The sequence below is a fragment of the Sphaerodactylus townsendi genome, linkage group LG03 (genome assembly GCF_021028975.2).
Source record: "Sphaerodactylus townsendi isolate TG3544 linkage group LG03, MPM_Stown_v2.3, whole genome shotgun sequence".
Taxonomy (NCBI): Eukaryota; Metazoa; Chordata; class Lepidosauria; order Squamata; family Sphaerodactylidae; genus Sphaerodactylus; species Sphaerodactylus townsendi.
The window spans coordinates 134,683,353-134,696,443 of NC_059427.1; the positions used below are offsets into that span (position 1 = coordinate 134,683,353).

Below are 13,091 nucleotides of genomic sequence, written 5' to 3' on the forward strand. Positions count from 1 at the left end.
CAGCGCAGGGCCGCGACGGCCGCTCCCTGGCTGGCAGTGCTCGCTAAGATGGCGGACTTCCTGCCGTCGCGGTCCCCGCTGTCGGGCTGCTTCCCGGGCTGTCTGCTCAACAGCAGCGAGGCCGAACAACAGCGCAAGTCCAAGGAGATCGACAAGTGCCTCTACCGCGAGAAGACCTACGTCAAGCGGCTGGTCAAGATACTGCTGCTGGGCGCGGGCGAGAGCGGCAAGAGCACCTTCCTCAAGCAGATGCGCATCATCCACGGGCAGGACTGGGACCGCGCCGGCCGCGAGGAGTTCCGCGCCACCATCTACAGCAACGTCATTAAGGGTGAGCGGGGAGGCAGCTCGGGGGAGGGGAGGGGAGGGAGGCGGCGTGGGGCCGAGACCCCTTTGGGGTGGGGGAGGGGAAACCCATGCAAAGCGAGGCGGGGAGAGGCGGTTGGAGTGGAGGAAACTTGAGGGAGGCGGGCGGGCCGGCGTACGCCTTCGAGAGGGCCCCGGCTGCTGCAGCAGCAAAGCGACCGGGGCGGAGGAGGGAAGCAGGCATGACCGGGAAGTCGCTGGAGAGGCCCAGGCCGCGGAAGTGGGGTGTGGACCGCGTAAAGGGCGGGCTGTGGGGAGCGCTTGACTGAAGTGGGACAGGCTTGGGACCACCCCGCCCGGCTCTGAAGAGCTGGATAACTTCGTGCAACAAGTGGGGCGAGTAGGGGCAGGTGACCTTGAGACGTAAAGGAGGAGTCGTGCTGGGTCAGAGAGCCTGGCAAGGATGACACAGGTGGGCGATGGTCACAAGTATGGTGGGCAGGTTGAGAGTCAGTGTTCAGCCCAACGTCAGAAAGTGGTTTTTATGCACCTTGTTATTTGATGAGGGACGTTATGGCTGGGACTTTAAAGGGTGTATATAGAAGCTGTTGTGAAGGCGTGTCATGCCAAGGGATGATTTTATAGGCCACATGACTGGCATGTGTAAAGGGAAGAGAATGGCCGTAGGGCCATGGAAGTAAGGGTTACATTGGCTAAGTGCAATCCACTGCAGCATATGAATGGAAAACCTGACTGTGCGGAGTTTTCATTGGGTAGGGTGAAAATGTTTCAAGTGTGAACTGTGAAGAGCTGATGTTTCATAATCAAAAGGGAAACGCAAGGAGGGCCTGTGGCTCAGTAAAGGAACGTTTGTTTTTGCATACTGAAAGGATCTAATGGCTGGCATCTCTAGCTAAAGAAGCTTGCTTCAGGTGCTAGGAAAATCCCTCTGTGCTGGACATTCTGGAGAGCTGTCATCTGTCAGAGCAGGCAGCACTGAGCTTCAGTTGAGTTTAATGTCCCGGATGGCTAACTTTTGCAGTCAACAAGTCAAAATACATCTTGAGAAATAACACATTTGGAGGGATAGAAAAGCAAAAGATGGAAGATAATTGAATGGAAACCCAGTAGGGATACACTCATGATGCTTTACATTAGAACAGAGTGGAATCAAGCACAGATTAAGCAGCGGGTACAGTCAGAAATTATATTGTGTTAGTCTTCCTTTTGTTAAAGTTTTATTGGTAATTTATTTATTTTGTTCAGTTTACCCTCCCCCCCTAAAGGCTCAGGGCATTGTATATCAGTGTAATGTTAAAATGTAATAAGATCCAATAATACAATATAACCTGCTAATAAATCCTCCTAAGGGAAATCAATTAAAACAAACTCACCAAAATCAAACTCTTTCTTATTGGGAAGGAAGGAAGGGGAGGGCAGCAAATGGAAACCCTGCTGCAGTCCTCAACTATAAGCCTGGCAGAACAGCTCCGTCTTGCAGACCCTACTCCACTGTATTAAATCCTGCAGGGCCCTGGTTTAACTTGACAGAGTGTTCCACAGGCTTGGTCTTGGGCTCAAAAGACTCTGACCCTTGTCGAGGACAGCCTTCCAGCTAGGAATCACCAGTAAGCTGTTATTCATTGAGTGTAGTGCTCCTTAGGGAGCATAGTTAAGAGAGGCAGTCCCATTGGTACAATACTTGTAGGAAGGGCCCAGACTGTTTAGGGCTTTGAAGGTTAATGCCAGAACCTTGCATCTGATCTGGTGTACCACCTGGAGCCAATTCAGTTGACACAGCACCAGCTGGATGTGTGACCACCAAGGCATCAGTACTCATGCTGCCTCATTCTGCACCACCTGGATCTTCTGGAGTAACCTCAAGGGCGGTCCTGTGTAGAACAAGTTGCAGTAGCCGAGCCTGCATGTGTCCCTTGTATGGATCACTGTGGTTAGATCTGGTTGGAATAAATAGGGACCTAGCAGCCTTACCTGGCACAGGTGGTAAAATGCTTTAAAGATTGCCAGAAGGATATTAAATTGTTTTGTTAGCAGTGTACAGACAGTTTTTTCAGGTTATAGTCTGTAATTTTCACAATGCATGTAAACGGATCAGAAAGATAAACAAGGAGAGTTTTCAGGGAGTGTACAATTGGGAGACTATGGTGGGCATGCTACAAGGAATTTTAAAGAAATATTTTCACAAGGACATGTATTATCAGAAGTCTATTTCAAACATGTCCAGTATTGGATACCTCTTTCTCATTGCTTAAAGTCTTTTCATTCTGTACTTTTTAAATAGAAGTGAGTTGAGTAGATTTATGTGTTCTACTGATCATTTTTTTGATGCTATACAAATCAAATGTCAGAAAAATTTACCTGTGTCAATATAGCAAATTGTTAGGTAACAATGAAAGTGAAAAGGAGACTGAACAGGTTTGAACTTGAATCTCATACTATGCCATGTCACTTTTTTATAGCTCAAACCAAAGCCAACTTTTTAAGGAGGGGGAGAAGCGTACAAGCTAGCTGATACGTCAAAACCATTGATTTCCCAAAGAAATGCTTCATAACGCACAATCCACCTTGAGTCTCAGTGAGAAAGGGGGACTAAAAATTAAATATGTAAATGTATGCATGACATACTTTAAGGCCAGGGGCAATATTCTTAAAAGGACTGCAAGGTTAAAAGCATGTTGAACGATAAACAAGTAGCCGTGCTTTATTCTGGTCTGAAAGTTACTACGGTCTCTGCTGCTTCTGGCCACATAATACTCCAGGAAAGATTAGCAGCTTGCCAGTGATTATTCTTGGTACATTTATTCAGCTTGTACAGTGGTCACTACCTGACATTGTACATATCCTAATATACATAATTCTAAAATTATGTCTCTAAAATTGAGATGATGGCTATAATGTTGTTTCTGACTTCCTCAAGACTGTTCCTGTTTTTATACACAACCATAAGGGCTAGAAATTCTCTGAAGGATGTATATAATTGGTCATATTAAGAGTCTGTTCTAGGAAAATCTGCCTTCTGGGCGACTGTTCACCCTTAAACTCCTACACAGATTACATGTTTCTCTTTTATGCATACAAGTGCCATCAGGATGTGCATGTTATTACCAATTTAATTGCTAGCATTTGGTTTCAGCATTTTCAACCCAGTTATTATACTCACTAATCTGAGATTGCAGAGGAAATATTACATGACTGATCTTTTTGGGCATTAAACAGTGCCACTTTGAACAATTGATGCATATGTTAAACATGGATTAGTTTGTTTTACACGATTAGTCATGGAGTTTGTTTATAGAATACAGACTGAAGAATTGTTGTTACATCATTTTTTGTCAACAGTAAATGCTTCCTATTTCTTTAGAAGATTCCCCCAAACAACAGAAAAGCTCCCTAATTAGTAATTTTAAAGAGCAGCCTTCAGTAACTCCTTGGCTGTACACAGTGTGGCAAGCGGGAAAATAGTTTATATCAACAATAATTCCTTGTTGTCTGACATCAGACACGTAACATCATGTAATGGAAGTAAATTCAGAGGGTAGCCATGTTGGTTTATAGAAGAACAGCTACATTCAAGTCCAGTAGCACCTTCGAGACCAACAAGATTTTGGGGGTATAAGCTTTTAAGAATGAAAGCTTCCCACATTAGATGCTGGTAATGGAAGTCTCTTATACATATTCCAAAAACTGTAAATGTGATTTGTTGACACCAAAATAGTTCAGAATGTTCAGGTACCATACATTGTATTTTACCTTGTGTAACTGTGATATGCTATAGTATCCAAAGTGCGTCACGTTAATAATCTTGTAATCCTTAGAATAGGATTACAACAAGATTATGAATGTGAAGCACCTTCAGAAAGGTAAGCCCGTATCTCTGTATTGCAAGGAAAGGGGCTGAGGTTCATAAAGAACCTTGCCTGAAAAAGCCAAGTGAAATTCTAGATGGTTGCTCACTGATTCTCAGTTTAGTCCCTAGCCACTTTATGGTGCCAGCTGTCTTTGGTTTTTCCTTTTATCTCTGGCTCCTTCCGCACAAGCAAAATAATGCGTTTTCAAACCACTTTCACAACTGTTTGCAAGTGGATTTTGCCATTCCGCGCAGCTTCAAAGAGCATTGAAAGCAGTTTGAAAGTGCATTATTCTGCATGTGCGGAATGAGCCTCTCAGTCTTGTTGCCATTATAACACTTTCTCCTTTTAATTCTATTTTTAAATTAGTTTTTCTTTTTGAATTTTCAGGAGGGTATGGCATGAACAAGGCCTTCCTGTGGGAGCTGCATTATCTAAATCAGTGGTTCCCAACCAGGGGTACGCGCTAGAACGTTTGGGGGTACGCAAAAAAATTTGCGTAATGCGTTTGCTAATATGGGGGTACAATTTTAGGGAAATGGGTTGCCAAAGGGTATGCGAGTGAAAAAAGATTGGGAACCACAGATCTAAACTGAAGTTCTCAGATTCACATGAGGGCTTTTTCAACTGTACCCCCGGGTTATGCAGCTCCCTCTCTTAGAAGTTTAGTATGGCACTCTCTTTCTAGGCCACCTATTCAATATTAAAAAATATTTTTATTCTGAAAGATCTTTGAAAGTAGACTTAGGTTGATTGTTTTTATGTTTTGTGATGCTGTTAATTGTTTTTGTGATGACTTTATGATGCTTTGTGCTTTTATGCTGCTTACTTTGGTATCTTTTTAAGAGACAAAAATGGCCTATATGTCCAAAATATTGCATGCAGTCAACCTGAATGTTTTTCCTTTGTGTTAATATTTTACACAAAGCATTCCCTGTGTGTACTATGTGAAGGTGTTCTGTTGGATGCTGATTCATAAAAGCCATAGATCTTTATTGTATGGACCATAATCTCTCTCAGTACCTGAAACTGGTACAGTTGCCAAACATTCTCCCCCCCCCCCCCCCCCAATTTGGTTGTTTATGTATCAAGCATCAGCATGTTAGTTGACATTTGTAAGATAATTTTTTCCAAATTAATGTGTTGGAGTCAAGGTGTTAATTGGGCTGAATGCTGTAGTTAAATATCATAGCTATAGCCTACACTTTAGGGTCAGGATAAACATATTTCATTATCTGGGGAAAAAGGACTTGTAAACATGTTTACAAATCTGATGGCTTTCTATTTTCTGATTACTGAAAAATATGGTTTGACATTATCAGTTTCAGAAATGCCCCTGTTAAAGATAAATGTCCTGATTCAGCATTTGCTTTATATTCATGTACTCTGTTCCAAAGAAAGATGGTAGTACAATCAGTTGAGGTGCAGTGGTTGAGAAAATGCTGTGCCTCCACATTTGAATGTAGTCCCAAAGGAATAAAAAAAAATATTATTCATTTTTATGCACGGCCTTTGTCCAAACCATTATTTTGTGCCTTATTGAACTTGGTATGATACAAGAGCATTTATAGTTAATTGAACAACTTTCAGACGGTTGGGGGAACATGGCTATGTAGGCACTAGGGACCCAGGTGGAGTATTCTACAACAAGGAAGGTCTGGAATGCTTTGTTTTTTGGTGGAAGGATATATAACTTTACTATCATCTCTATATATAGTATAAATCATATGTGGCACTGTTCTCTGGACCTATCATATACAGGATCTAGTATGCAAAAGTAGTGAATCCTAGTATCGTATTCCATGTACCTACTTTGGCTCAGGGTCCTGCAATGGATTTGGTAAAATTCAGATGTAAAATTTCTATAAGCGTTGAAGTTGCACTGGGGAAACTGTTATTTGCTTGGGGGGGGGGGGGTTGTTTCAGAATTTTTTAAAATAATTGAAATATATGCAGTATTTACTTGCCTGTCATACCTAAACATTTTACCGCTTTAATAACAAAAATGCATCATTTATCATTTAGGTATACAGTTATATTATGTGGGGCACTTCGGGACCATACAAGTATAATTGCCTTTCTTTTCTACAAGGAAATTGTAAATATACCAAATAACTGGGAAGGAGCCACAAACTGTTGTACTTTTTCACCAATTTTTAAGGATTCCCTCCCCCCAGGTCTTTTCATCTGAAGATTTATGGAGGAGAAGTCGATTTATGGCTACCAATCTTGATCCTCTTTGATTTGAGATTGCAAATACCTTAACAGTGCAGGTGCTCGGGAGCAACAGCCGCAGAAGGCCATTGCTTTCACATCCTGCATGTGACCTCCCAATGGCACCTGGTGGGCCACTGCAGGTAGCAGAGAGCTGGACTAGATGGACTCTGGTCTGATCCAGCTGGCTTGTTCTTAAGTTCTTATGTTCTTAAGTTTAGTGAGACCTTTGACTAGTGCCATTTGCATTGCCCTTATACATGGCTAAAGGAGATTCATGTTCTCACCCATGTCTTGATATGGGAAGATAGTAGTGTCTTTCTGTGCTGAATGGGTCTACTGCAAGCAATTTTTGCCCACCTGTTACTTATTGCTCACCGTTGGTTTGGGAATTTTCTGCATATATGTGAGCATTGTTTGCTCTGGGGAAAAATGTCATTGGGTCTAATGTTGAGTGCTAGTGCTATTAGGAAACTAATGACTGTTCAATTTTGTTTAAGGAATAAGAGTCCTTGTGGATGCTCGAGAGAAACTGCATATTCCCTGGGGAGATCCTGCTAACCAAAAGAATGGTGACAAACTGATGGCTTTCGATACCCGTTCAGCAATGGTGGCACAAGGGATGGTGGAGACCACGGTTTTTTTACAGTACCTTCCAGCAATAAGAGCCTTGTGGGCAGATAGTGGTATCCAGCATGCCTATGATAGGCGCAGAGAATTTCAGCTGGTAAGATACACAGATCTTTCTTAATGCAGTCCTTGTGGCGGGGGTGTGTGTGGAGTTGCAGTTGAAACAGCAGCCTATTTCTTTGCTATTGAAAAGCGGTTAGATTTTTTGGAAACAACAAATGTTGGTTAAGATGTAAATAGAGATATATAGCCTAATCAGACTGGATTTTATTTTAAGAAATCAAGATATGTAGAAGTCATTTTTCACCAGGAACAGTAGTAGAACTTGGTATTTGAACTTAGACTTTAGAGTGTGTAAAGAGTGACTTTCAGCTTCTCTTTCAAAATAATCCAGGGGAAAAGCTAGTATTCTGTGTTCCAGTGATTATTTAAAAAGGCCAAAAGGCACCATCACATGATCTGTCAATCTGGCAGAGGGTTCAGAAATTCTGGGTACACTTGGAAATTTAGGATTAACCCCAGGCAGCTACTTGTCCAATGTACAGTGGCTTCTGACAGCAGGCAAAGTGGAATTGTTTCAGTTTCACCCTGGTGATTAAATTCTAGATCTCCAGTTTCTCCTCCCAGGCACTTAAAATGGCACTTAGTAAATAGGAATCAAGCCTAATATTAAGAAGATAACTTTTGGGCCCAAGAGTCTCCATGACTGTATGAATGACATATCTGAATTGTATACTTATATACTTATATAAACCAAGTTTCTTTGTCTGGAGTTTATTCTGACTTTTCGCTTGGTATACACCTGTTTGCCATCTCAGATCCTAGGCCACTTCTTGATTAAACACTCCCTTTGAAGTGGCAATTCTGCTTCAACAGAATTCTGCTGCTTTTTTGGTGGCAGCTTCATATGCTGTCAGCCTTCTATAAGAAACGCAAGCATGTTCTTTTTAAGTAGGCAGGTTGTATTTTGACAAAAAGGTGTGTAATGTATCTCTTATCTTTTGCTTTTACTTATCCACAAGCCACATTTTTGACGACCATTTGAGATGTTGAGGTTGTCAAAAAAGGTGGCATATAAATATTGTATTTAATGGGGGAACTTTATATGTATATTTATGTGTGTATTTGAGGTAGTGAATTATAGGTTAAAGAATTTCCAGTGTACCCCGTTTAAAACATACTGTATGTGGGTGATGTTTAAACCCAGATTCTGATAAGTATGTGATCATGTAAACAGCCAGATGGGTTTACAAACTAAAATAAAGAGACCCTGTCTAAAGAAAGGTGGGGCAGAGCAGGCATTTAAAGCATCATGTTCTATAGTTTGCATCCAGTCTCTAATGTTACATCAGCGCTGTATCTAACAGTACAATCCTGTGCAGAGTTCCTCCAATTTCAGCATCTTGAAATCAGTATGTTTAAACTAGGGGAACTTTTATGGAGCTGCCTGCAGTCTCTGTGTTACTGGTATATTTTTCTTAAGTCAAATTACTATCATGGCAAAGTAAGTGAGTTTAGACATTCTTCCACTGTACAGTACTTACAACAAATGCTCAGAGTAATGTGACTTCCATATAGTTTAAAAGTTTTATATTTTGTATGCCTGCATTCCTGAACTAATGTACTTGAATCATACTCTTAAGACCTTCATGCATTCCATAATGTTGAATAAAATTTTAACTTACGACACTCTTAATTCACTGTGTTCCATACTACCAACCTTTGTGTGTGAAGTGAAGTATACCTCATTTTCTTCCTCTGAATATTTTGGGTTGGATCCAAACGTTTCTTCCAGGCATTTCTGTTTGCACAATGTAGGATGAATGACTTTTGCCCATTTTCCCCTCCCACTGCCAGTTCCCCATGTCCCCATGCCATTCTTCATGCTGCTCTGAAGAGTGCCCCAGCCCCCAGGAGCAGCCTTTGGGCTGCAGAGAGAGAAACGGGTTCTGCAAACAGAGCTCCACTTGTGATCCTCTGGATTCAACCTGTTGTTCATTGCTAGTAGTTTGTGTGTTACCCATTTCATTTTCTTTCTACTTCCAAGTATTTTTAAGCAGTGATGTGGCTTTTGGGGAACTTTGCTGCTCTAAATAATGTTACCTTATTTGACTAATTTTTTACTCCCCCTCGCACCTTGTTCCTCACCAGGCACACACACAAGATCTTGTTATTTATTTGGACATTTCAGTATTTTCCATGGCAGATCAACACTAATGCAGGAGATGTAGTTTTGTTGCTAACACAGCAGATGTGGAACACAGAAAATAAACTCAGCTGTTTCTTATGCCAGGTTTTATGATACTAATGCGTATTTTTCAGTTTTCATGAATGTGTTAGGTTGATGTGCAAAAGATAGTTCAAACCGGTTTATTTTTGAACATTTCTGTTCAGCATTCTCCACCAATGGTACTTACAGGGCCTTACAGATAGTTAAAACATAATAATAATTAAATATTACATTAGATTTTCTTAATGTTCTGGACTGAAAATGGTTGTTTAGCCAAAACTTTGTTTAAGTCCAAAAAGTCCCAATCAGTGGAGAAGCAGCAGAAAATACGCCATTTACAGCAAAAGTACAGTATGAGGCAGATGCATCTAGTTCTCCAAAATGTATGCAACAATAATGTTTAATCATGGGTACCTAAAAGAAAATAAAGTGCTATACAATATTAAACTTGTAGCTAGTCTTTAAGGTGCCATGGATCTCTTTGCTGCAAATGACAAACATGATTACTTTTCTTGACTGTATGTACTATATGTAGTTTAAAAGTATGTTCCACTGGTTTCACTTACAACCTTGTTATACAACCTTAAGGCTTTTTGTTAATTTGTCTTTAACGCTAAGCTGATGTGAGCTATTTTGAGATGTGAACAATAGGTCATGTTTCCTCAAGTTCTGAGGGGCTATTGTGTAAATATGCAGTAACCTCAAATAGGTTATGTAAATATGTATTTAGAGTGACTCAAAAGGTTTAGATGTCTTTCAGAGAATGGAAATACAATGAATAAGTGAAGCAAACACTGAACAAGCTGGCCTGAGTCATATATTCAGTAGTGCAGGATAGGTAGCTGTTTAAATGAAAATGCATGGAGACTTTTCTTGGCTGGCCAATCTTTTTCTTTCCTCCATTACCACTTTTTCTTTGTGTAAGGTGTACAAGCAATGTTTAATATGCTTGAATGTCAAATTATTTTCCTGAGGTGGTTGATTTCAGCCCTAGTATTGCAAAGAGTGCTTCTAAAGACATTCTTGAAATTACCCTTGCCTGATGGTGATTCCTAATGATGAACAACTTAATGCACATTACAACTGATGTGGGCAGCCTTCACGTGACTGAGTGGGCAGCTGTGCAACAAGGCACATCTGTATCTTCACCCTTGAATGGATAGTTCTTAGATTTGCCTACTATTCAGGGAAGTCTGAAACTGCCTGTTAATGAAGTACATCTTAATTTTGAGACTCCAGGCTCAACTGTCACTTTCTAGGGAAGAATGGGAAAGATTTGTGTCCGGGAAACAGATGTGTAGGACTTGTGATTAATGATCAGGAAGGCTTGACATTACTAGGCACAAAGGCTCATTGGAGGGACTATGGTATCAGGCTGTCTTTTATAATTGGAATGCAGTACAATCCATGCTTGCTTGCTAGTAATAAAGATCAGTTGTGTGGGTTCATTTCAAAATATTTATCAAATGCATTGTTTTGACATTGCATTACTTATAAGTATACATATGAAACTTCAGTGATTGATATTTCTAAATTTCAGAAATTTGCCAGTCTTCTACAAGCAAAATTCAAATACACCTTACACAGTAAATCAAAAGTGCTACAAGTTACAGCACCCTGTAGTTGCAATCCTAAGTACATTTTCCTGAAAGTAAGTTCCATTGAATAAAATGGGTCTTAGTTCTAAGTAGACTTGCTTACGATTGCTTCCTATGCTACCTTACCGCACATATCTTTGTTTTTGCCACCTGAGAGGTAAAAAAGAATTTTGTAGTAAACAAAAGAATATTGTTTGGACATTCTCACAGACACAACAAGAGAAGTACCATATTTGGATATCAAGATGAGTTGATCAATAGTAAGTTATCATGTGCAATATATCATACTAATTTTGTAAAACATTTCCTTGAAAACATCACCTCCAGCAAGGTAGGGCAATAAGCTGTGTGTTTCCCAGTCTGTGGGTTTTGGTTACTTAATTAAGAGCTGCAAAGGTTGCCCAAAGAAAGCTGGGTGAAGAGGATATCAGTCCAGGGTGCTGATCTTGCTCCACCAAGCTATGTTTTTATATAGCTTAAGCAGCAGCCAACTAGCAAAGAAGGCTCCAGTGTATCTGCTCTACTTCTTGGTGCGGAAATGTATTTTGGATTGGATGTTAAATATCTTTGATTTAAATAGGAATTATTCTCTAATGTTGTAGATTTATGTAGAACTTACATGAAAATGTTCATGCTGTGTACATTTTGAGTGAGTACAGTATTGTCTTAAGTATTTCATTGAAAAATATATATTTGGTAGGAAATCTTAAATTAATTTCCAATTTTTCCTAGACTTGGGGTGGGAGTATATCTTTTTGAATTTGTCCAGAATCTCCCGGGGTCATTATCTAAGAATTGTTCTGTTACAATGTGTTTTCTGGAAATTATTTCCTTGACTGCTAGTCTGTATTGATGCCTATATTCCCCTTAAAGGTGAATATATCATTGTAGTCTTTATATATTTATTTTACATACTACACATACTTGATGGTAATAATACATATACAAATAATATGTGTAACTTGGTAATTCACTATCTCTGGTCTAGTCCCTGTTTGCAGAACAAGTGTAAACCAGATTGTTGCTGCAAACTGAGAATTACCTAGCTGTGCAAAAGAGGATGTGTTTGAGACAAAAGTCCCTGGGACTCATTCACATAGTAACAAACTTTGGTTTGCTGTTACATCTGAACCAAGCAAATGCCTTGAATCTCAAGCATAGTACATTTTGATTAGCATAATTCACACATTCAGCTTCAGTTTATATTTCACCAAAGTTGTCACAATGGAACGAGAAACTGAATGATATGCCATTGTCTGTATAACATTGGTGATGACACCAAGGGACTATAAACAGAATCTAGTATAATATTGAACACTAACCCAGCATAAGCTTTTGTGGACTAGAACTCATTTGTCTGGGTGCAGTGCAATGGCTCCTCACATAGCAGGTATAACTGGGAACCTGGGACTAGTGAAGCTAGTAAATTTACTAGTGAATTAAGTTTCCTTGATAAATTTGAATTTTATATAATTAATTTCATACTGTACTGCTTGAGTGTTATGATCCTTTGACCCTGTTTACGTTTTATACAGCCTACTAGCCTGATCTCAATAGATCTCAGAAGCTAAGCAGGGACAGCCCTGTCTCCAAGGAATACCAGGGTCTTGGCATGGAGACAATCAATGGTAAACCATCTCTGAATGTCTCTTGTCTTGAAATCCCTATAGGGTCACCATAAGTCAGATGTAGCTTGATGGCAAAATAAAATAAAATGGAAGGTCTGCCTGATGAGGAGCCCTTACATTGCATCTGAAGCAGTGGGTCCAGTTTGGGAAAGCTTTTATCAGTATAACAATTGGGTAGTCTTAAAGGTGACATGCTTCTGAGTATTTTTGCTACAACAGACTAAGAAGGTTCCTCTTGTGGAATAAAACAACAGGAGGGGCTGGGGGTCAAACATTGTTGAGTTATTTACACTGCCTGACTTCTTGAATAAAAGTACCTGTTTCTTGAGGAAGTGACTGAGAATACTGACAGACAAGAATATCAATATTGTACATACTTTCCATTACAGTGACAGTTACAAGAGCCTTTTATATTTGATTCTTTAGGATTTGAAATACCTACAAAGTATGGAAAATTTGAATCAGTTGTGCTACTTCTATATTTGGTTGGATCTTCAGAACTGTTTGAAGAGCTGTGAGGGGAACTGGGCTTTCCTACCTCCTGTCTATTTCAGTCCCATGTAGAAGAGCCCCAGAGGGGCTTTCTGGAATGTCATGAGTTTGGTGCAGGGGGTTG

At 40.1% G+C, this 13,091-nt stretch overlaps 1 protein-coding gene across 1 annotated transcript in view; it reads left to right on the top strand.

Moving 5' to 3' along the window:
- The window catches only part of GNA13 (G protein subunit alpha 13), a 45,873-nt gene continuing 32,782 nt past the window's right edge, over positions 1–13,091 (top strand). Inside the window, exons 1-2 of the mRNA XM_048488721.1 lie at positions 1–331; positions 6,890–7,116. Of these exons, the coding sequence (XP_048344678.1) occupies positions 49–331; positions 6,890–7,116 (510 nt within the window). The 5' untranslated portion in view covers positions 1–48. The remainder of the gene's footprint in view (positions 332–6,889; positions 7,117–13,091) is intronic.